Below are 22,435 nucleotides of genomic sequence, written 5' to 3'. Positions count from 1 at the left end.
CCCTGCTTGGTCTCAGATCACATCTGATTCTATGTATTTGCCTTTCAGTCACTGGTAGAGAACTCTGCTATGCATTGATGGCTACATTGCAAAATGTCAGTTTTCAATGATAAAAATAATCTTACTTATTTTGTTCACCTTGTACAAATTACAAAAAGGATTTTGGTAAATTAGTGGAGGTTTACTCCTAAGTTCCCCTCCCCCTCCTTCCCCTCCTAAGTAACAGTTGTGTCAGCAGTAACCAGCAATCGTACACGTTAAAAAAAATTAAATTTCATTTATTCAGCCTTGATAATAATTAGATCAACACAGAAAATCTTTTCTAACAGGTTACACCTTTCGACCCACTTCATTCCCATTTCACCCACCCTGTAAGTTACCTGTTCTCCCATTTTAAATTTCCACCATGCCTGTTGTCCAATTTGCTCTAGACTATAAAAATTTAAGATATGCCTGAAGTTTTGACTAGCGTTTTCATAAGAACACTTTTAGCAAAACTTTCACGAACAAGGCTAACGTTACAACTGCCCCTCCCAATCACTGACTGGATCCATATGAACATATGCTCTGTATGGTTCCCAATTAGACCATTAGCCCATAAACTCAGTACAGTCTACAGGCAATGGTCCAATTCAGTAATGTCCTCTGCAATGTGGTGTTATTAGACAACATTGGAATAATTTTCTCAGCCAACATTATGTAACTAATTTGAATGGTGGCTAAGTATATTTCACACATCAGTTAGCCCATTCAATTGTACTGTCCAAGACGGAAGTCATCACAATATATAAATAAGTATTGTAAGTTTTTAAAAATCCAAGACAAAATTACACACAGTTCACAAATATAGTCATGTTGAGCTGCCACTATTCCTTCTTTCCCCACCAGACTTACTATCCAATAGTACTGATGGAGTGGGCTAAAAAGGAAAGCTGATCTTTGCTCCATCATTAGGAAACTTCTGAGCTCAGATCACTGGGAGCTGCAATTTGCTGAGTATTCTGAGCTCTTACTAACAAAAGAAAATCCAAAAGAACTGGCAAATTTTGATTCCTAAAGATTCAGGTGGTGGGTGCGAACGTCCTGTTTTAAGTTTTTATGTCATAGCCTCTTTTTACATTTCTCTGAAGGACCACACAATGGGGGCTAGAACTTGAAAGCCTCCTCATTAGGGACAGTAAGGAGTTTCATTCTTTCAGGGTAGTGTAACATAGTGGTTTAGGAATGTCAGCCTAGGATCTGCGAGACCCAGGTTCAAAACGCTCTGCCATAAAAACTTGCTGCGTCACCTTGACCTTGTCACATGATTTCAGTAAGCTCATTCTAAGAGACTCTATGGCAAATTTGAACTTGCTTCTGCATAATGTGCAAAACAGCCATGAAATGCACCCTGGCTCTCAGTAATTCTCCCTATTGATAAAAAGTAAATACGAAAAACAATATGAAAAACTTGTTCAGTTTTGGTATACTATTAGATTGTTGCATTTTGTGTTGTGTGGGGGAAAGTTGCAAGCTGGTCTCCAAAACTATAGTAAATTTATAAATTTGAAAACTGCTGCTTTAAAATAACAGTGGCAACAACACCATCAGAATCTCTATCTGGGTGGGAGCTGAAGATGTGCTTACATAGGCAATGCTCTCTGTTTGCAGTACATCATATGTATGTATTGTTGAAGGCTTTCACAGCTGGAATCACTGGGGTGTTGTGTGATTTCTGGGTTTTATGACTATGTTCTAGTAGCATTTTCTCCTGAGTTTCGCCTGCATCTGTGACTGGCATCTTCAAAGGATCACCATATGCATACATTTAATTGGAATGGCCATCATTAAATATTATGGACCTAATAGGTATCACCCACCAATAGTTGACTACATATAAATTACTTAACATAAGCTACTTATTATTCATTAAGAAATCTTAGTAGCAAATACAGGCTGAAGCTATTTGCAGCTTTCTGGTCCGCACTTTGCAGTTAGCCCAAGTATAATTACAGTGATATGTGAAGAGGTACAGTGTTGTTCATACTATCAAAACAACAGTTCATTGTTAAAAGGCCACAAAGGTTTTTTTATTTTGTTTGTTTCTTTGACTATATTTAAAAGTCACAGAAAACTTCAGAGAGAAAAACTGAAGAATAGACTTTCCTTGATCAACAAGACTTCCAGCAAAATGGTCAGTAGCATAGCCCATCTTCAAAAGATGAAGAACATACTTAAAATCTTTTCAATCATTATGATTTTCATGCTCCTACCTCATTGTACCAGGACAGTGTGCTATTTGTGATCCTCTTGATACACTTGCTCACTGTGTCTATTGCTATATTTTTCAGCATGAGTTTTCAGGAATATGTACCTTCAAAAATCTGTGTTTCCAGTTGCATAGACTCAAGTCATTTTAAAAAGGCATATGTTAACTGACGGGGTCTCATGTAGCTCTCTCTCTCCCCCAATAAACAAGATAGGACTGAAAGTATAATGCCTGAAAATTGCTATAGAAATAATCACATTGCTGCATTTTTGTGGCAGAATTAATCTGCTGTCTGAAATAGTGAACAAGATTCCATAAGCCACTATTCAAAATGGTACTTAGTAGATCCAAGCTAAATCACTTGCCAAGGAAGAAATCTGACCTACATATAGTACCATACATTATCAATTTTACCCTTGGACTAACTGGAAAGTAAAATTCCTTTGATTTCAGTGTTTTTAGAAAAAAGAAAATGAGTTACACATTGATGAAAAGTTTTTTGAAAAGATCATCCAGACTGAAGGAGAAAAGTGTTCCATAATTTCCAAACAAATGCAATAGCCACATTATTCCCAGAAAAGGTCATTTCTTTCTTTGGAAAACAGTTTTTAAAAAAACATAACAGGAACAAATCAGAGCCAAAGGCATTTCATAGATATTATTTTCTTCATAAGTTCTCATTTAGCCAGTTAATGTAGTTATTTGCCATCCTCTGTCCTGCAGATAGGATGAGCGGACTTGTAGTAAACATTATAGCTCCATGAATAGCGTCCTCCACATGCTCATGTATCACTGGAACTCCTGCCTCTCTAAGTCGGGAGGCGTACATAATCCCATCATCTCGCAAGACATCGTGTTGACACGTGCAAATGTATGTCAGAGGTAAGCCCCGCAGTTTGGTTTCATCAGCCAATAGTGGTGCTGCTCTGGGATCCAGGAGCCCTGGGTATTTCTGTACAAACTTGGAACTGCCGTGTGATGGGGCAATGTAAATGTGGCCCTTTTTAAACCTTTCAGGCAGCCAGTGACTCCAGTTTACAAACTTATACAAACCACTCAGCTCTGTAGGACCATGTTGATTGGTTTCCATCGCTTCTTTTAGAGAGGTGTCGTTTGTAAAATATTGGCTCCAGAATCTCACCATTAAAGACTTAGACAAAACTGGCATGTTTGCATTTTCTCTATAGGATGGCAAATCCAGATCTATGGTCTGAAGAGCTGGGTAAAGTAAAACTTGAACCTTGAGTTTAATTTTGACATCAGGGTCATGAAGGAGCTGTAACATTATAGAAAATGTAATGAAAAAAAAAGGCAGATCAGAACGCAAGCCAAAAACATGCTCTAATATATTGCAATATCAGCAAAAATGAAAAAAGTCAGAAATTCCAAGTTTATAGGCTGCATACTACTTTTACTTTTAAAAAATGATACAAAGAGTTGATCACATCCAGAGTTTGAACTATTTTACACTGATTGTAAAAGCAGTTTAACAATTATTGTAAAATAATATTATTTTAGAATTTTAATAGTTTGATATTAAAAGTCTACTAATGCACTAGATCTCTCTCAGGTTGTATGATCAAAGAAAGCTGAAATATTCTCCATCCTTCTCCTTGGAGTAAGTTTTGACCCAAATCTAAGGCAGATTCCGCGTGGGCCAAAAACAGCAGTGTGAAAACAGTGTGAAAACGGTGTAAACCCTTTTACACTGTTTTAAACCATTTTATACCATTTTCACGCTGTTTTCACACCACTATTTTTGGCCCATGCGGAATCCGCCTAAGTATTAGAAGTTTTGCAGAGGTCAGGGACTTAAGGTAGCTTAAGGTAGCTTGCTAGCTGATCTTATAAGATAAGCAGGGTTGGCCATGGCTAGCATTTGGATGGGAGATTACCAAGAAAGTCCTGGGCTGCTACAAAGAGGCAAGCAATGGCAAGCCACCTCTAGATCTCTCTTGCCTTGAAAACCCTACAGGGTTATCATAAGTTAGCTGTGATTACACAGCAAAGGGAGAGGAGAAGCAAGCACTGGTTTATAGTTTTTGGTGTTCAGTTACTGTTGAATAAGGAGGTTTTTTATTTTCGAAGTAAAGGCCAATTTGAGGGATCATGCTTTTGAGCCACACCTTTTCTTTTGATCTTTAAGCCCAGATCAAGAGAAATAATGGTAGCTAAAGCATTTCACACCTCCAAATTCACATAACTAGCTGTTAAGCATCTTGGGGATTACTCTGTTATTTACAAAGACAGTTTCTGTCAGATTTTGAAATTATTCATACCATGTTACTCAGTTTCTTCCTTTTGAAACAGTATTTTTGAACACTGTGTGTGGGGGGGGAGACACTTCTCAGGGTTTGATGAACTTTTGATCTATGAAATACAATAGTGCTTGTCGATAAAGAAGATGCTGTTGACTTTGCTTCAGAAGAACTTTCTGTTTTGCCCCTGAAGGCTTCTGGAGCTTTTTTAAAAAATCAGCATTTGCAACTGCAATCTAACCTTCAATTAATATATTGCCATGGTCAGTGAAGTCCTAGCTTTCACTAAAAATTAGTTTCTAGTCCCTCCCATTGCAGAATTATAAAAAGAAAGGTACCTTTTTTTAAAAAAAGTAAAAGCTGGGACTTCAGCAATAACGGCAATATATTTCTCAAATGTTAGATTTCAATAGCAGTGGCCATTTTCTTTAAATCCTTCTACAATGATCCACTCTCTAATCCCCCCAGTATGTGTGAGAGAGAGGGTGCACCTCTCACACACACAAGCATCTGCCAACTGCATGTGCCCTGAGGAAAAATTTTCCCTCCAATATTTTGCAACCAGGAGGAGTCACAGCACAGAACAGGAAAGAAAAGAAGGGAGGAGATATAGGGGATATTGTAAGGGAAAGAAGGAGAGCTGTGAAGGAAAACAGTTGTTGAAGGGTGAAGGGGAAAGCAGACTAGAGTGAGAAGCGGGAGAAAAGCAACTGAATTGATAAGGAAAGTGCAAAGAAAAGGAGCATATGGGTGAGGCCAGGAACAGGGACTATGAAGTGGACACAAAGATCAGACAGGTGGAAGAAATCAGAAAGCGGGTTGGTAAGAACAAGAACAACCAGAGAAGAGGAGGGAGGGAGAAAAAAAGGGTCTTGAATAAAATATAGGTAAACAGAGGCCGTCACAGGGTGAGTATGCAGTCTTCAGCAAAAATAGATAACTTTTTGGAAACATTCCTCTTTGCTATATGCAAGAATTCCACATCAAGATAGCCAAACCCTCAAGCAGTACTAGGGTATGACACTGAGGAAGGCAATGGCAAACCATCTCTAGGCATCTATTGCCGTGAAATCCCCACAAGGGCTCACCATAAGTCAGATGTGAAATTTGTCAGCCAAAAAAACTACAGTAATGAATTATAATGGCCCTTTCCGCACAGCGAGGGAGGGTCTCAGCAGTCCGGCAGAGCGACGCAGGACGACGAGGTGAGGTGAGGACGATGGGGAAAACAGCGTGTTCCTGGCGGCGCCATTCGCACTGTGCCGGCGGGAACACGCTGTTTTTCAAAAACCTCCCTCCAGGGGAGGTGGAGGGAAGCCAGGTTGGCACTGCTGCATATCAGCAGCGCTGCCTGTGCGAACGGCACCTTAGGGACGGCATTTTTGGGCCATGTGGAAATGGCCAAAGTGTACTTTTTAAGCATGCCTAGAATGCCTCTCTCTTGCCCCGACATAATTGCAACAAGTCTCTGATACAACTGAAGAAGAGAAAAAGAGTTTGGATTTATACCCCTCCTTTCTGTCCTGTAAGGAAGCTCAAGGCAGCTTACCAAGTCCTTTCTCAACACCTTGTGAGGCAGGCGGGGCTAAAAAAAGTTCTGACAAACTATAACTAGCCCAAGTTTGCCTAGCAAAAATGTAGGAGTGGGGAAGTAAATCTAGTTCACCAGATTTACCTGCTGATAACCACTACACTTGCTCTTAACGATTACACCATACTGAGAACAGGGGACGGTTCTAGAGGAAACTGGCATTCCCGCAGCTCCTTTCCTTCTCACAAAGAAATCCACTCCATTTTCCCCTCACCCGCTTTCAGCATTTCTTGATCCATACCCTTCTTCAATCAGCAAAGAAAGAGAAACACTTTGTCAGCATATTCATACTACTGGTTACAAGGCTAACAATTAACTTTACCTTTGCTGCTGCAGGCAACCTGCCAATCCCTTCCCTAGAAGGCGGCTGCTCCAGTTTCTGAACTTAAAGCTGGGCCCAGCTCCAATCTTCAAAACTCAAGAACTCAGAGCTGAAGGAGGGAACTGATTTGCCAGTAGGACCTAGTCTGCCTGGTTCTTCAGCCCCCTGGACCAACCTAATGCATTTGGTCTCCCCTGTCCTGGAATCCATGCCATTGCCTATCCCTCAGTTTTGCTCAGTTTTTGCACCACCCCTTTACACACCTTACAGACCTTAATATGGTTCATATTAGATCAGAAGCTCCATGGTACAGAGTGGAAAGCTGAGGTACAGTGTCAAAGCTCTGCTAATGACCTGAATTTGATCCTGACAGAAGTCTCAGGTAGACAGCTCTAGGTTGACTCAGCCTTCCATCCTTCTGAGATTGGTAAAATGAGTATCCAGTTTGCTGAGGGTGAAGTGTAGGCAACTAGGGAAAGCAATGGCAAATCACCCTGTAAACATAGCTTGCCTAGTAAATATTATGATATGTTGTCACCCCATGAGTCAGTAACGACCTGGTGCTTGCAAAGGGACTTACCTTTTACCATGTTAGATCTAGTCTTACTTCATTTCCTGATTCATTCTCTTGAATGTACAAGCAAGAGAAGTTTTTCCAAGATTCACCTGACTAACGTTGAGCGGATGCTGGCATTTCAATTTGTTGCTGCTTTCAAATGTCTACCACTCACCTGCTGTGTCACAGCTGCTGCTAAATTTCCTCCTGCACTGTCTCCCGAAACACATATCCTTCTTGAATCTATGTTGTATTGGTCAAGAACACTGCTTTGCAGGAAGTACTTCACAACTGCATACGCATCTTCGAACTGAGTTGGGAAATGATATTTAGGTGCCAGCCTGTATCTTTGTGGAATAATTTAAAAAGACATTCATATTAAGCAATCTTGATGTTTATGGAAAGCAAATCAAAACATCTCAGGAAGTTTTGCAGCTATATATGTTTTTCCACCAGCTAAGATGGGCATTTTATTATAGTCCCTAATATGATGCATGTCTAGTCCCTGATCATCCCTCCCCCCAGTTCAGTACACATCACTCCAACTTCCCATCTTCCCTTTCTGAGCTACAAACCATTTTAAGACTCACCACAATTCAGTAATATGTGTGACAGATAATTTAACAATTATATATACATATGGAGTAATGGGTTTAACTTGACTTTTAAAATTCTCACCATTAACTGAATGTCATTCTCACAAGATACTGCAATCCCCACAAACTGAATAGAAGTCCTGTGGCAGTTTAAGGACTAATTCCTTAAATGACTTTTGACTCATAAAAACTTATGTTGGTAGTCTTTAAGGACTTACTGGGCTTTTGGTCAGCTTGGCTGTAACAGACTAACCCAACCATCTCTTGGAAACTATTTAGGCTCATTCTACTGAAGAAAGCAAGAGAATAAATTTATGTTATAATCAGTGGTGGGATCCAAAAATTTTAATAACAGGTTCCAATAGTGGTAGATTCAAACAGTGGCGCCGCCGCACACATGCACCTCCAGTCCCTATTGGGCAGGGAGGTTGCTTTAGTGAGTGTCCTTCTCGGCACTCAGAAAAAATTAGTAACCACTTCTAGAGAAGTGGTGAGAACTGGTTGGATCCCACCTCTGGTTATAATCTAATGTTGAAGGCTTTCACAGTCGGAATCACTAGGATGCAGAGGTGTACTGGGGGGAAATTGCACCCAGGGACATCCACTCTCCGGTCGCCCCCCTGCTAAACCTGGGATGGGGCCCACACCTGGCCCCACCTCCAAGCCCCGCCCACTTCTGCCCTCCCCTCTGGGGAGGACAGAAGCAACTGGAAGGCTCTGTGTTGGGGCCTTTGCTTTTATAAGCTTGGGGGTGGGGCCAGAGGCAGCCAATGGCTTGCCACCTCTTGAACATCTCTTGCCTTGAAAATCCTTCAGGATCAGGTGTGAATTGACAGTAAAAAAAGCCCCAAGGAAACAACAATGCACAACAGAACAAAACTTCTGTTTGAACCCTCATCCCTTACTCGACTGATACTACGACAGCATTTAGCTTCTCCGAAGTCCATCTTGACAGAGAGTCATAAGGTTTCATGCCTGCAACAAAATAAGAGACAGAGGGCATTGTATGGTTCTTCTAAAAAAGAAATAAACAGTTCACTGTTACTCTGGCTTTTTGAACATTTTCCATTATTCCATGCAGCTCTGTGCTTCCTAGGTATAATCCAATTTCTGCACAGACTGTCGAAGCAGCGGCTTACACGAGAGTAGGACACCTTGAGGGGTGCAAGGCAAACAAGAACTGCAAGACACACAGTCACCGTTCAGATCCGTTTATTTGCTAACCACCACCAAAGTGCTCCGCCAGACACAGCTGTTTCCAAGCTCCTTCCACTGAGTGGACTGTGTCTACTAATATACAAACCAGGTGCCAATCCGATGCCCATGCCATATCAGTCTTTGCACACGTTACTTGGTTATGCACACTGCACTGATTTACACACGGCACTAGCAGGAGGGAGTGTCCAACTGTCAAATAGATCATGTCCCATCTAAGCACATGTTCCAACACCCCTTCCATGATCGGTTTGACAGACAGTACATATTTACACTTTATACATTGGATACATACAGTACATGCAGTTGCTCACATAAAAGTACATACTTTTCTTTAGCAGTAGGCTTGGCTATGCCAGCTGGCTATTTGACTTTGAATCCACATACCGCAGCTTAATCGAACCCACATTGTACAAGTTCTCGGTACTTCGTTCATATTTTCAACGTTTCTATGTGTACTTGGTTCTAGCCTTTAGATTCTCTGTCTCTGCTAGATGAATGGCTGTCTGTGAATCCCTTCTTAACACGGGGATTGGCTGTTGCATCAGCTCTCTAACTCTGACAACAACAATGCTTTCAACCAGATCAGTTCGCTGTATTGCTTCAGAGATGGCACAGAACTCAGCCTCAGCAGTTGAGAGACTAACTGAGGTCTGGTTCAGGGACTGCCAGGGATACTGGTACATTGGCATAAGTCACTACAAACCCTGTGCATGACTTTTGGTTCTCACCGGCCAGCAAAGAGCTATCTGTTGTTGCACAAAAGCACGCTATTCTGTTTCTGCGCTTTGACCAGTAATCCAAGTTCAGCAGTGCCATTCAGATATCGTGATCACACGGGTCAGACCTATCCAGTCATGCCTGGCGCTATTTAGCAGCATGTCGGCTTAGCATGCTTAATAATACGCAAAAGCCAGGTCTGGTCGCTACACCAGTTCGGGCGACATGAAGTAAAAGCTTCCTAATAGAGACCTGTATAGTTCTGGATCACTACACAGTTCTGTATCAGATCCTTTACAAAACTCTACAGGTCATCGGGTGTCGCAGCAGTTCTCCCGCGCATCTAACTCCAGCTTTCTTGACTATGGCTTCTATTTTCTTCCTTCTGGCACACACATGAAGAAGCCTTGATTTGTTACTTGTTTAATGTCTATGCTTCAGGTAGTGGGTTATTTCACCTAGATCTTTTCACCACAAAGGTTTCAACTGAGTTCTTTGTAGATGCTTCTTTCGCTCTGCTGGTCAGTCTTAGTACATACACAAAATGTCATCAACATACACCAGGCATGATTTCTCTGTCTCATGCCGACCTCTAACATACACACAGGCATCAGCAGAGGTACCGCATGAAAACCCACACTCTTTCAGAAGTTTTGCATCTAAGCAGCAGTACCAGTTCCTCCCAGGATTGAATCAGGTCAGACAGGGAACGCTGCAGCTTATAAACCATGTTTGGGTCATCGCCCATAACCAGCAGGCCACGCCATAGACGCTTTTGCCTTAGTGGAGCATTAAGGTAAGCACATTGAAAATCAAAATGGCGTGAATTCCTCATGTCATATTTGCTCGCTTAGAGCAAGGACAGACCAAACAAAGACTTGGTCTGGCTGTGGGAGTATCACCTTTCCCCTCCTCCGTTTTTTTCCTGGCGCGAAAAGCCCCGAAGCAACAATTCTTGCCTTATAAATCAGCCTATTATCGCGCAACAGTTTCTTAAATACCCAATTTGTGAACCGATTACATTTCTGCTTCGGGTGCAGTTACCTTTACAAACACATTTTGTTTAACATAGGTACTATGCTCCTCGGCTTCCATAGCTTCCTCCCACTTCTCTCTTTCTTCAGTGGGAAGAGATAAAATCTCTGCATAGGAGGACGGTTCAAAACAGAAGTCTGACACACATAAATACCCTGACTCGTGACCGGCACCGGGTCAGGTGGTACACCTTTGCTTGTTATCCTTTTGGATGTAAAGTGGGGATAGTCCGCTCCACCTCCTCCCCTTCTGACTCTTCATACTCAGAGGAGTACAGTTTGTTTTATTTCTCGACGCTTTCACACTCTGAGCTGACCTTTGAACAGCAGCTGGCAAAGCCTGCTGTCCATTAACTGTTTCAGGCTCAGTAAAATGGAAGTAACACCTCTGTGTTTGAGTGGGATTTTCTCCCCAGTTCGCATGCTTAACAAAAATTAGCACCGGGAGATGACAACCCGTCCAAAATGATGGTGAAAAGAAACGAAATCCTTTCGGCCAGTGGTTCAAAGCCAACAAAGGTCAGAGTTTGCCACTTGGGTCACCTGTCTTCTCTGCTGTGGTGGCACCAAGACATGAGCCTCCTACTGCCAAAAAAATCCTCATGTTTCTGATTAGCCAGGATTTTTCCCATACAGCAGGAAAACGGGTTTTGTTTCACTACAGAAGACCACATTCCTGTTCAGCACATATGTGGCTGCATTTATTGCTTCTGCCCAGAAGTATTCTGGCAAATTAGCATCTAACAGCATGCTTTCTTCTATATTTTGGCATCGCTATTTTTTCTTCCTCGATACTGCCTTCAAGGAGCCCGATAAGGATTCGCTTTGGCGGTGTTGGATTCCCCTTCTTTCCAGCCAAGACTGAAATCGATTAATCCGTCCATTCTTCCCCCCCCTGTCCGCCTGCAACGCGAGTCACCTTATGACCCGTTGTGCCTTCTATCATTTCCACTCCAGTTCTTGAACTTTGGAAATGCCTCAGGCCTCTCGAACTCTTTAGGAAAAAAGGAGCACCGCGGTAACCTACTCAAAACCGCCATCACACAGAACCATATTACTACTAGGTAATTTCGCTTTTCCCTGACTGAGTTGGAACGGTCCTGCAAGATCCATATGGACCAAAGTTGGAGTGGGATCGGACAGACTCCCTCTGGTGCTTCTGGCAGTTGAAGGATTAATGCCACTTTCGCTCTGCCAGCAATAACAGAGCACTCCAAAACTTTTTGCAGGTGGTTTTTTAACCTTCAGACCGCGAATAACCTTTACTAGGTTGGCTAGTGCTCAGTTCATGTAACTAAACACACGATGTGGTAATAATGAATGCATTGGTCATGAGGAGGAAATTTATTGGCATTGACACATTTGTTACCTTCTCAGACATACATGACAGTACCATTATCACTGTGTTCTAAATAATACAGTTTACTTAACAATTTTCCCTTGCGCGACACACAACTTCATTTTAGATACGGTACATGTTTGATCAGCAAAAGTAACAACATACCCATCTTGTCGCCATTTTAGCGACGCTTTTGAGCAAACAGAAATCAAACAGGGCTACATAAAGGACATTTTTAATGTGTCCATGCAAAGCAGGCACGCAGCTGTTCCTGCTTCTCCACAGAGGCTGGAGTCTCGCTTTGCCAAAACACACGTGTTTGATGTCTGGGGTAATGCTGATCCCTCTGTAAGCAAATGCTTCACGGGTTCACGCATGTGCATAGAACAGGCAGAGTCAATGAGCCAAGTTCCATCTCTGTCCTTGTCAGTGCATCGTGAATCAGGTAAAAGCTAAGACGGTTAAGAAGAGGCAGAGTCCCTCTCTCCAGGACCCTTCTTCTGTCTCTGTTTACCCGCCGGTCATTTACCAGAAGCACTTTCACGCATGCTCTTGCTGGCGGCCAGGAGCTCCACACCGGGTAGCAACGCTTCTGGTCGCGACAAACAGCAGGCACTTAATTGATCTAACTCTCAGGAGTTGTTTCCTCCTGAGGCTCGCAACGCTTCTTCTGGAATTCCTCTGTCGCCGCAGTCCAGCAACTTCGAGGTGACGTAGTCCAGAGTTAAGGCGGCATCCGCAGAACTGGTCTGGAGGCTGCTGGACCAACGACTTCCCACTTAATCGGCCCAGCTTAATTTTAAATCAGCAGGTAGGTTTTATGTGAGTCCTCATTGGCAAGCAGACCACGATCAGCCAGCTTCCAGAAAATAACGCTCTATTTTCTGTAGGTGCTCAGGAGACGGAGTCACCCTTCCGTAGCCTGAGGTGATGCAACTGTCTTGTTAGTAAGACTTTCACTCCAACAGACTCACGCTTGGTAGACGCTTGAGCAAGTCTCCAGCATCTCGGTGCAGCTGCGCCCTTGATGTATAGCAGTTGGGAGCTTTCTACCGCCAAGATGATGGATGCTCTTGCCCGGGCCTCAGCTCTTATCTCCAACGCCGGGAGGGCTGCGCTGGGGTAAGGGAGCTGGACAATTAAAAGTCCACAAATCCTCACGCGAGAAGATAGGCTTTCTACTCTTCAAAACACCAGGTCACATAGTTGTGCCTCTGTCAGTCCGCTCGAAAGGCAAACCGCAAAAGAAGCAGCCATGGTGCAAAGCCGGGAACTGCTCGCTAAGACACAGCAACAAAAAACAGCTACTCTCGAGTAAGGGCAGAATCTGGGCCCATAACCTGTCGAAGCAGCGGCTTACACGAGAGTAGGACACCTTGAGGGGTGCAAGGCAAACAAGAACTGCAAGACACACAGTCACCGTTCAGATCCGCTTATTTGCTAACCACTCACCAAAGTGCTCCTCGCCAGACACAGCTGTTTCCAAGCTCCTTCCACTGAGTGGACTGTGTCTACTAATATACAAACCAGGTGCCAATCCGATGCCCATGCCATATCAGTCTTTGCACACGTTACTTGGTTATGCACACTGCACTGATTTACACACGGCACTAGCAGGAGGGAGTGTCCAACTGTCAAATAGATCATGTCCCATCTAAGCACATGTTCCAACACAGACTGCTATATTTACACACTTCAACCAAACATTCATATATTGTTTGATTGTAATCAAAGAAGATTCCCTGCCTTTAATTTACACAGTAAATACGGATGCAACTTCCCACTGTACTTTCCCTATGCCCTTGCATCAATTTCATCTAAATATTAATCCCTTCTTAGGAAATAATATTTGTAAGCAGGATACACTCAGAAAGAGGTATTTTGCAATTTGAATTATTTTATTTCCAAAAGAATAACAAAGTAGCTATCATACTTACATATTAAAATGTCAGTATGTGTGAGCAAAAACAGAAAATTAAAACTAAAGACAAATGCCAGTTGACCATTAACTCATTGGTTGATTACAGCTTCTTCTATCACTCTGGAAATCACATTTCTGCCCTCTTGAAAAATTGGGGGTCCAATTTTATTGGTTCTCAAATGGAGGAAAAATTGAGCCAATAAAATTGGACCCCCTGACCTAATCTTTACCAAACTCAGGTGTTCTTGTAAAGAGAGTCACCAGCAGCTATGCTGAACATTTGGTGCCTCTACATTAAAAACAACGCCCCCCTCGAGCCCTACAAAGATTCTCTGTGTGCTTCAATGGAGGCCTGTGGGAGGGAAAAATTTTTCTCTGTGAGATTCTCCATTCTGACATAGGTTCTTTGTAGTCTATAGAAAATTATTGTGCAGCTCTGGAGGGGCTGTTTTTTAAGTTAGAGGTACCGAATTTTCAGCATAGTTACTGGTGACTTTCCTTAGAAATCTCAAAGTTTGGTAAATATTGGATCAGGGGGTTCAATTTTATGGGGGGCTGTTTTTTCCTCCATTTTGGGGCTCAAAAATTGGATACCCTGACCTAAACTCAGGAGTTTTATAAGGGGAGTAACCAGCAACTATTACTATTTATTTGATAATTTTGCTATTCAGTCCTGCCCAATTCAAAGCAGCATCCTATATTTGCTTAATAAGTTGGGAATTTTAATAAAATATTACCCTTCTTCATAAAAAACATACCCAAATGTTCAGTTCATTGTAACGAGCTTTAAATTATCTAGTTTATGAGAGTCTTAATGTTTTTTACCAAATTAATTCTGTCCTATAAATTACTGCCTTATCACTAGATACGTATAATGATTTCATCATCTATTTGTAGTGTTGCTCTGTGGCTCTTTTAATTCTGAAATTAAGGCCTGCTCTAAATGTTTTACTGGAAACCAAGGAGAACCTATTCATGTAATGTTGATTCAGAGGGTTGCCAACTTAGTCTTGGGAAACTTTTGGAGGTTTGGAGTAGGATCCTGTGGAAGATGAAAGTTGGGGAGGGATATTTGGGAGAGGAGATGCCATACAGCATGTGCTCTGAACATTTTGTTCCCTCCAGGGAAATGCCTGTAGTGTGTAGATCAATTGGAATTCCAGAAGAACTCCAGAGAATTCCAGCTGGAGATGATGCAATTAGCCGCTGCATATGCAGTAACAATACATCTGTTATCTAGAGCCTGGGCTGGCAATGCATTGGTGCGCTAACGCTGCGAGTTTAGAAGCACATGTAGATGCCCAAAAGATGCCTTGAAAACCCCACTGGGTTGCCATAAGTCATATGTGACTTGATTACACTTACATAATTTGAACAAACTAGAAATTCACATTATGAGTTTTGATTTTTTTTTTCTGCTACAGCCAAGGAGCTGTACTATGCTACTTCGTATTATAGATCATATTCCAGTGCAAGACCTATGACAGTATAATATCATGCTGCATTCTTTACTGAAAACCCTCACCAGTAAAACCATGTACTCTTGCTTACCTGCTGCTCCTACACACCATCCACCTCCATGAAAATAAATCATTGCTCTTTTCAAAGAGTCAGGCTGCCCTTTAGGTATATACAAACGAACTGGAACATCATTAAATTTGGTGTCTGTCACAATGACTTTTTCATCGGACACTGGTGGTGTATATTCCATAGTTGTAATCTTCATCATAACATCCATGTAGTTTCCAAAACCCAGCTTCTCAGCAATTGTAGCCTAGGAAATTATGGACATTCATACCTATTTATTGTGCAAGGTTCAAACTGCATAATAGTCTACATTCATCGATGCCTATTCCTTTTACAAAAAAAACCCCACACTGTAATCCAAACCTTATATTATACATATTATGATCAACATCAACCATGTATATTCTTATCTGCCCCACTTTCCCCCAAGAAATAAGGCAGCAACACATGACTTAATTTTCTTTTGTTTGAGAGTGTATTTCAGTGCAATCCATGGGGCAGTTCCATGGTGTCAGGGGATGGCACCACCACAACACAGCCACACCCTCCTGCCAGGGGTTTCTGGCAGCATGGGAAGCATGAAAACTAAAAAAAAACTCCTTCACCAACCTGAAAACTGTATTGCTGCCCAATGGGCTATACACCACACTAAAATTAAGTCCCCAGGTGGCTCAGGGAGTATCAACTTTATTTCCAGAAATGCCCCTGAACCATACCCACCCACATTTGTGTGGGAGCCAATGACAGAGAGGCATTTGCATGCATGGCAGCTGCTGGGCTTGGGCGCTGCACAGTTGCGCCGCTAGCGCATTTCTCCCCTGTGCCACAGAAGTGGGCACCTGTGTGGACACACCCTTGCATCTCTTCCAAGTGTCCTTTTACCCCTCTACCTGTTGATCGCACTGCCAGAGACTTATAGAGATTTGCAATATTTTCACAAATATGAATATTTATCCAAATATACACGAGGAGATAGCATCAATCTTTGTGATCCCCCTATAATCTATTCCAGAGAGATTACTTAGCATGTCTAATGATTATTCTCAGTGTTCTTTTCATTTAAAAAAAAGACCAAAATTATTGGAGAGCTGACCCTATTCCAGTATGAAGTCAAGAAGTCAAAAGGAATGGCACAATCAGCCATATCAAAAGGTCTAACAGATTTCTTTGCAATATAAATTACTGGCCAGGGCTGCCAATGCAGTTTCCATCCCAAATCAAGATTGAAAAGGATCGAGCAAAAATAAGTCATACCTGTGGTTTTACTATTGTGTGGTTTAACATTTTGCTCCAACAGGAGGTTTTTAAAAACAGGTTTAAAATTACACGTCCTTTTCCCAAGGTTGTTTTTCCCTAACAAATATTCCACCACTCTCCTTTTAGTACTGGAATGAATTTGCCCTCCCACAAAAAGGCATTCATAATCTTGTCTAGCAATTCTGTGAGGTTGTGCTAACTAGACTTAACCAGTCAAGACTGGCAGTGATCCAGTTTGCATGTGCTGGGCTTCCTATTCACAAACAAGCTGTCAGCTTCAGTCAGAATGAGCGAGCTGAAATAATCCTAGCAATTGTGAAAGCTGGGCACTTCAGAAATGGCCAGCTGTAATCAATGTGGTGTTCAAGTCAGACCAAATATGACAATCTTGTCAGAAAAGATCAATCAAAGGCTCAAGCAGACACAAGATGCCATTGTTGTCACCCACCTCGTACACCTACAAATTACTGTTGGATCAGATCTAACTAAGGTTTTAAGACCTCAGAACACACAGTATAGCTCAAACAGATGCAGTTCAGTTGATGCGATGGTACTGAGAATAAAGGTTTTTTTTCCCATTGCCATCCCCCACCTCATAGACCCGCAAATGACATGTACAGTCAGAATCAATTGTGTATATCCAACAGTATCAGCTTGTAAAGGAGACCTCGTGGAATGGGGCTTGTTTACTTTCCTCTCCTGCTGCAACTCACTAATCCTCCCCCCAAATATTATTCCTCAGAGTCAGAAAATGTCTGAGATAGTACAAGGGCAAAGAGCGAGTCTGAAGTGGGAGGGGATAACCAGCAGAAACCACCATTCTCTCTTCTGAAGATGGTATTTTTACATCTTTACAATGGAGTGGCTGGATTTGCCACTACCATTCTGGTAATTTTACAATCTGATCTCCTGCTTCACAAAACCAGAGGTCCCTGAACTTTTTAAGCCTGTGGGCACCTTTGCAATTCTGACATGAGGTGGTATGTGCAACTATAAAATGGCTTCCACAGGTATCAGGTGTGAGATCGTGTGTACTGCTAATAGTAATTCTTCAACATTTCAGGCAAAAGCTATCTTTAACAGGATGTTTTTTTTTTAAAGAACATACTGTTTAAAATATTTTCATGCTTATATCTTCAGTGCTGTAGAAAAGATCCTTTTGCTGTGGTGGCAGCTGCTGCTGAAGTATATTTTTTAAAAAAAACCGGCACAAACCAAAGAGATCTCCAGTGGCCCATCAGAAGCCCTGCTGGGCAAAAGCCTCACCTGGCCCTGCCCACTTTCTAAAGACATTTGGCAGGCAACAGGAAAGATGTCACCTGGGTGCCATGTTGAATCCCCCCACAGTAAACTATAATGCTGAGAAAGTCCTAGATGGAGAAAGGCATCAGAAACAAATTGGCCCCATTATTGTTTGTCAGGGTCTCGACTCCAGGAAAATACCTGGAGATTTACGGGCACAGTTTCGGAAAGTATGAGATGTCACTTTGTGATGTCATGCCCTTCAATACCATTTACCAGCCGAAGGAAGTCAACAAGAGGCAGGGCATCATGATGTTCGTTCCAGTTCCAAACCCACCCCCCTTCTTGTGCTGTTCTTTCTAAGACAGAGGTTCTCAACCTTCCTAATGCCACGACACTTTTATCATAGTTCCTCATGTTGTGGTGACCCCCAACCCTAACATTTATCCATTTTACAGATGGAGAACACTGATGCAGAGAGTCTTTAGGGCGCACTCTCTGTGAAAGGGTCATTTGACACCCACAGGGGTCCCAACCCCCAGGTTGGAGAGAACCACTGTTCTAAGACACAACCGCAAACCCCTGCCTCTTCCTGGTGACATCACTTCCCGGAGCACTTCCTGAGTCATGGAAGCTAGTTTGGTGTTCTTGGGCCATTTCATACATTCTCAGCACACCTACCTTACAGGAGTTGTTGAGAAAAGATGGAAGAGAAAGAGGTTTTACATTTTTCTGGTTCAATAAACCTGAATCTACAAAATACCAGAAAAAAATGGTGCGGGTGCTCCTAATTCTGACTAGCTATTCTAAAATCATGCCAAAATCAACAGTGCACTGGTGCCTGAAGCAATCAATTTCTTAATCCCCGGGCCCAAACCATATTTAATTGAATTTTGACAATTACATGATACAAAACTAAAATTTCATTTGCTGCAAAATGTCTACTAACCCCTAAGAATGCCAGCTGGTATTCATATAAAATCTACAGTTGTTTTCACATGGGAACAGGTATTTCTGCCCCACCTTCCCCCAGCCGCATAGCCTGGCGTGCACATATATCAGGTTGTTAGTTTCTTTCTAAGTTTTGGATGGCAGAATTCAATTCTTCAAGCTGTGATACCAAAGGCCAAAGTTGTCCCAACCACATTACCTTCAATTACACTGCCAGGAGATCTTGAATGTCTGCACTGTTTCATAGTAGTCTTCTGGCATTCTTCGGGGGTTCCTGGGTGACTACTACAACTACTGAAGCCAACTCCAGTCTATTAACCATTAACCATTTTATTCCACCAGACAGCAAGATCGAGGGGAGGAGTAATTTTTTTAGAACGCGTAAAAATGATTGAACAGAAAGCTGCAGAGAAACAACCATGCAAAGAAGTCTCTCAGAGCAGCAGGAAACCAAACTAACAGTGAGAGCAGGTAAAAGCTGGAGTAATTACTCTCACAACACAAATACAAGATCAAACACAAGATCCTGTACACAGATCTGCAAGCAAGAAGATGGTTCATTGAATGACAGTGAAAGACTCTAAGCAGCGATGGAAGAAAATGTGGACTTAGATACATTCAGAAATACCTTACAGAAGAGCTATAGGTGTCTAGGGGTAGCACCTTAGACAGAGGCATATGGAAGCCAAATGGCACCCAGAGGCAAAAACCCCTTCAGGGAACTTCCACGTGGAGCCCTGCTAACTCGCTGGAAGTTGGGCTCCAGCCTCTCTTTCAGGCCCAGCAACCGGGGTGTGAGAGAAGCTGAGGTGCCTCTTCTGCCCGCCAAGCAGCCGGGGGCTTGAGTTTCTCTTGGCGCCGTGGCTGCTGGGCCAGAAGGCATGTGGTCACGTGGGGGGAGGTGATTTTGTGCCCCCCGCGATGTGACCAAATTAATTAGACCAGGAACATTTGCCCAGGGGCAAATATGCCACTGCCTTAGAAATCAAGAACCATTTTGGGGTATGATCTTTTGAAGTCAAATCTCCCTCTATTAGAGATCAAATCTTGTTGGTGTCAAAGAACTGGAATGGAAAAAAGAAAGCAAATTACCGACACCATGCATGCTACCAGCATTTTTTTTTTAAATTATCCCACTACTCCGTTGGAGTGCTGGTGGACAGACACACAATAACCTTAGGGCTAGGGAATAGGAAGTTTGGAGATTTTACTTCTTAAAACCAACCAAACAAAAAAGGATTCCAGGGCACCTACCAAGGGTTCAGAACACCAAAAAAAATAATAAGGGGACTAATAATTTGTCCAAAACTAATACCTCTGTCCAAAATAATAAGGGGACTAATACCTCTGTCCATGTAGGGTGGTGAGAACCACAAAGGATTGTGAAGAGCTCCAAGCGGATTCCTTGATAAATTAGGTGAGTGGGCTCAGAAATGGCAAATGCAGTTCACCGTAGCAAAATGTAAAGTGATGCAATATTAGGGGCAAAAAATCCAAACTTCACATACACGCTACAGGGGTCAGTGCTATCAGTCACAGACCAGGAAAGGGATTTAGGCGTCTTAGTTGATAGTTCCATGGGAATGTCAACTCAATGCATGGCAGCTGTAAAAAAGGCAAACTCTATGCTGGGGATCATTAGAAAAGGAACTGATAATAAAACTGCAAAGATTGTCATGCCCTTATATAAAGCAGTGGTGCGACCGCACTTGGAGTACTGTGTCCAGTTCTTGGTCACGCGCATCTCTCAAAGGATATTGAGGAGATAGAAAAAGTGCAGAGAAGGGCAACAAGGATGATTGAGGGACTGGAGCACCTTCCCTATGAGGAGAGGCTGCAGCGTTTGGGACTCTTTAATTTGGAGAGGAGGCGGCTGAGGGGGGATATGATTGAAGTCTACAAAATTATGCATGGGGTTGAGAGAAATTTTTCTCTCTTTCTCACAATACTAGAACCAGGGGGCATTCATTGAAAATGCTGGGGGGAAGAATTAGGACTAATAAAAGGAAACACTTCTTCACTCAACGTGTGATTGGTGTTTGGAATATGCTGCCACAGGAGGTGGTGATGGCCACTAACCTGGATAGCTTTAAAAGGGGCTTGGACAGGTTTATGGAGGAGAAGTCGATTTATGGCTACCAATCTTGATCCTCCTTGATCAGAGATTGCAAATGCCTTAACAGACCAGGTGATCGGGAGCAACAGCCGCAGAAGGCCATTGCGTTCACATCCTACATGTGAGCTCCCAAAGGCACCTGGTGGTCCACTGCGAGTAGCAGAGAGCTGGACTAGATGGACTTTGGTCTGATCCAGCTGGCTTGTTCTTATGTTCTTATGTTCAAACAAAACATAATCAGAGAATCATCCACGATAAATGATTTCATTTCAAGCAAGTTTAAGTTCAATTTCCAACAATCCCCCAGCCGGTTTTAGCAAAATGCCCTTTGAAAAGGCAAATCACGCATGCCCTTTGGAAAGATAGGAGACCAGGGCAAAGTCTCTGGGAGGCTATAACAGTGGAAAAACAAACATCAAAGTGTAATTCCTGGGCACAGCTAGATGAGTTTATCAAGATGAAGACTAGGCATAAAGTGTAAATCATGGCAGTTATTTTCTGTAAAGTCAAAGATCTATATTTTAACAAATGGTGCCTCTCATTTTCCTGCTTCAAAGACAGAATGCTGATTTTAAAAAATACACAGCAGCACATTTTAATTAACAGGTAGCCCCATTTATGTACCTGCCAACAAATAGCACATTTATATCTAAAGAATTTTTAGACCGATACATACATGTATTCTGTTCCCCTTCTCTGTCACAGTTTGTGAGAGCACTTGATTTGGGGTACTATTCACTCTAATTTTAGAATCCCAACCAATCCGTGTTCTGTTTCCTCTTTGTGCTGAATTTTTGTGAGAATATATATATATATATTTAAAAATCAGTGAGATACTTAGAATAAGCAAATGCTTCAACTTACCACATGTCCTACAGTTCTTAAGAAAGCATCAAACAACATCAGCTTCCATTGATCCTCCACATTGTCTGGAATAGGAGCGTAAATATAATAAGCAACCAAAACAGAAGCGATCAGAAGGCCCAGAAACTTGATCCTCATGTTTCACGACTTAACAGCTTCTTCAAGACTGATTTCCGTTGAATGTTTTCACTGGCTGTGAACAGTCGTAAGTCAGCTGACAGGAGCAAAGTTAGTCTGCAAAGCCACGCACAGATCACACCAGGAGAGGAGGCCTCCTTGATCCTTATGGTTCTGCAACAGTGTACTTACCCACCCACAGCAAGATTAAAATAGTTGGCACTCCCATTTAGAGTTTATGTTTCAATATCAAAGCCAGGGGGTGGGGTAATGTTGCTGCTATTGATTCTGTTAGGCGGTTTCTGCGTGGCTAACCCTTCTCAAAGGCAACAAACTTATTGCTTGCAAAAGTAGAAGGGCAGGATATAGTGTCAGGAGTTGCAACACATTAGAAGTAAACCACTCGACTGATAAGCTACTTTTTAAAAAAAATTCAGTGAAAGAAGAGGTGAAATAGTAAGGGCACAAGAAATTGCCATGATCACAAGGGCAGAAAAATCAGTATTCTTATCAGGTTTTAGGCACATGTGCCTCACTTAGTGTATTCCTGGGCACTCAGAT

General features: G+C 42.3%; 1 protein-coding gene across 1 annotated transcript; it reads right to left on the bottom strand.

The window, feature by feature from the left end:
- Positions 1–263: 263 nt before the first annotated feature.
- Positions 264–21,977, bottom strand: AADAC (arylacetamide deacetylase). Its single transcript, XM_048506681.1, has 5 exons — positions 21,758–21,977; positions 15,352–15,574; positions 8,477–8,546; positions 7,151–7,322; positions 264–3,524 (listed from the first exon to the last, which is right to left on the bottom strand). The coding sequence occupies exons 1-5, from the start codon at positions 21,893–21,895 to the stop codon at positions 2,916–2,918; spliced, it is 1,212 nt and encodes a 403-aa protein (XP_048362638.1). The 5' UTR covers positions 21,896–21,977; the 3' UTR covers positions 264–2,915.
- Positions 21,978–22,435: the final 458 nt, after the last annotated feature.

This window comes from Sphaerodactylus townsendi, linkage group LG08 (genome assembly GCF_021028975.2).
Source record: "Sphaerodactylus townsendi isolate TG3544 linkage group LG08, MPM_Stown_v2.3, whole genome shotgun sequence".
In the NCBI taxonomy this organism is placed as follows: domain Eukaryota; kingdom Metazoa; phylum Chordata; class Lepidosauria; order Squamata; family Sphaerodactylidae; genus Sphaerodactylus; species Sphaerodactylus townsendi.
Note: the sequence above shows the minus strand (reverse complement) of the source record. Positions and strands in the feature narration are given on the sequence as shown.

Excerpts from the sequence above, each read along its gene's own strand:
- AADAC (XM_048506681.1), bottom strand. The coding sequence starts at position 21,895 with ATGAGGATCAAGTTTCTGGGCCTTCTGATCGCTTCTGTTTTGGTTGCT. Across the intron at positions 8,547-15,351 it reads ATGGTGTGTAGGAGCAGCAG|GCATGAAACCTTATGACTCT; the intron begins GTAAGCAAGAGT and ends ATTTTGTTGCAG. Across the intron at positions 7,323-8,476 it reads GCTGTCGTAGTATCAGTCGA|ATACAGGCTGGCACCTAAAT; the intron begins GTAAGGGATGAG and ends TATTCCACAAAG.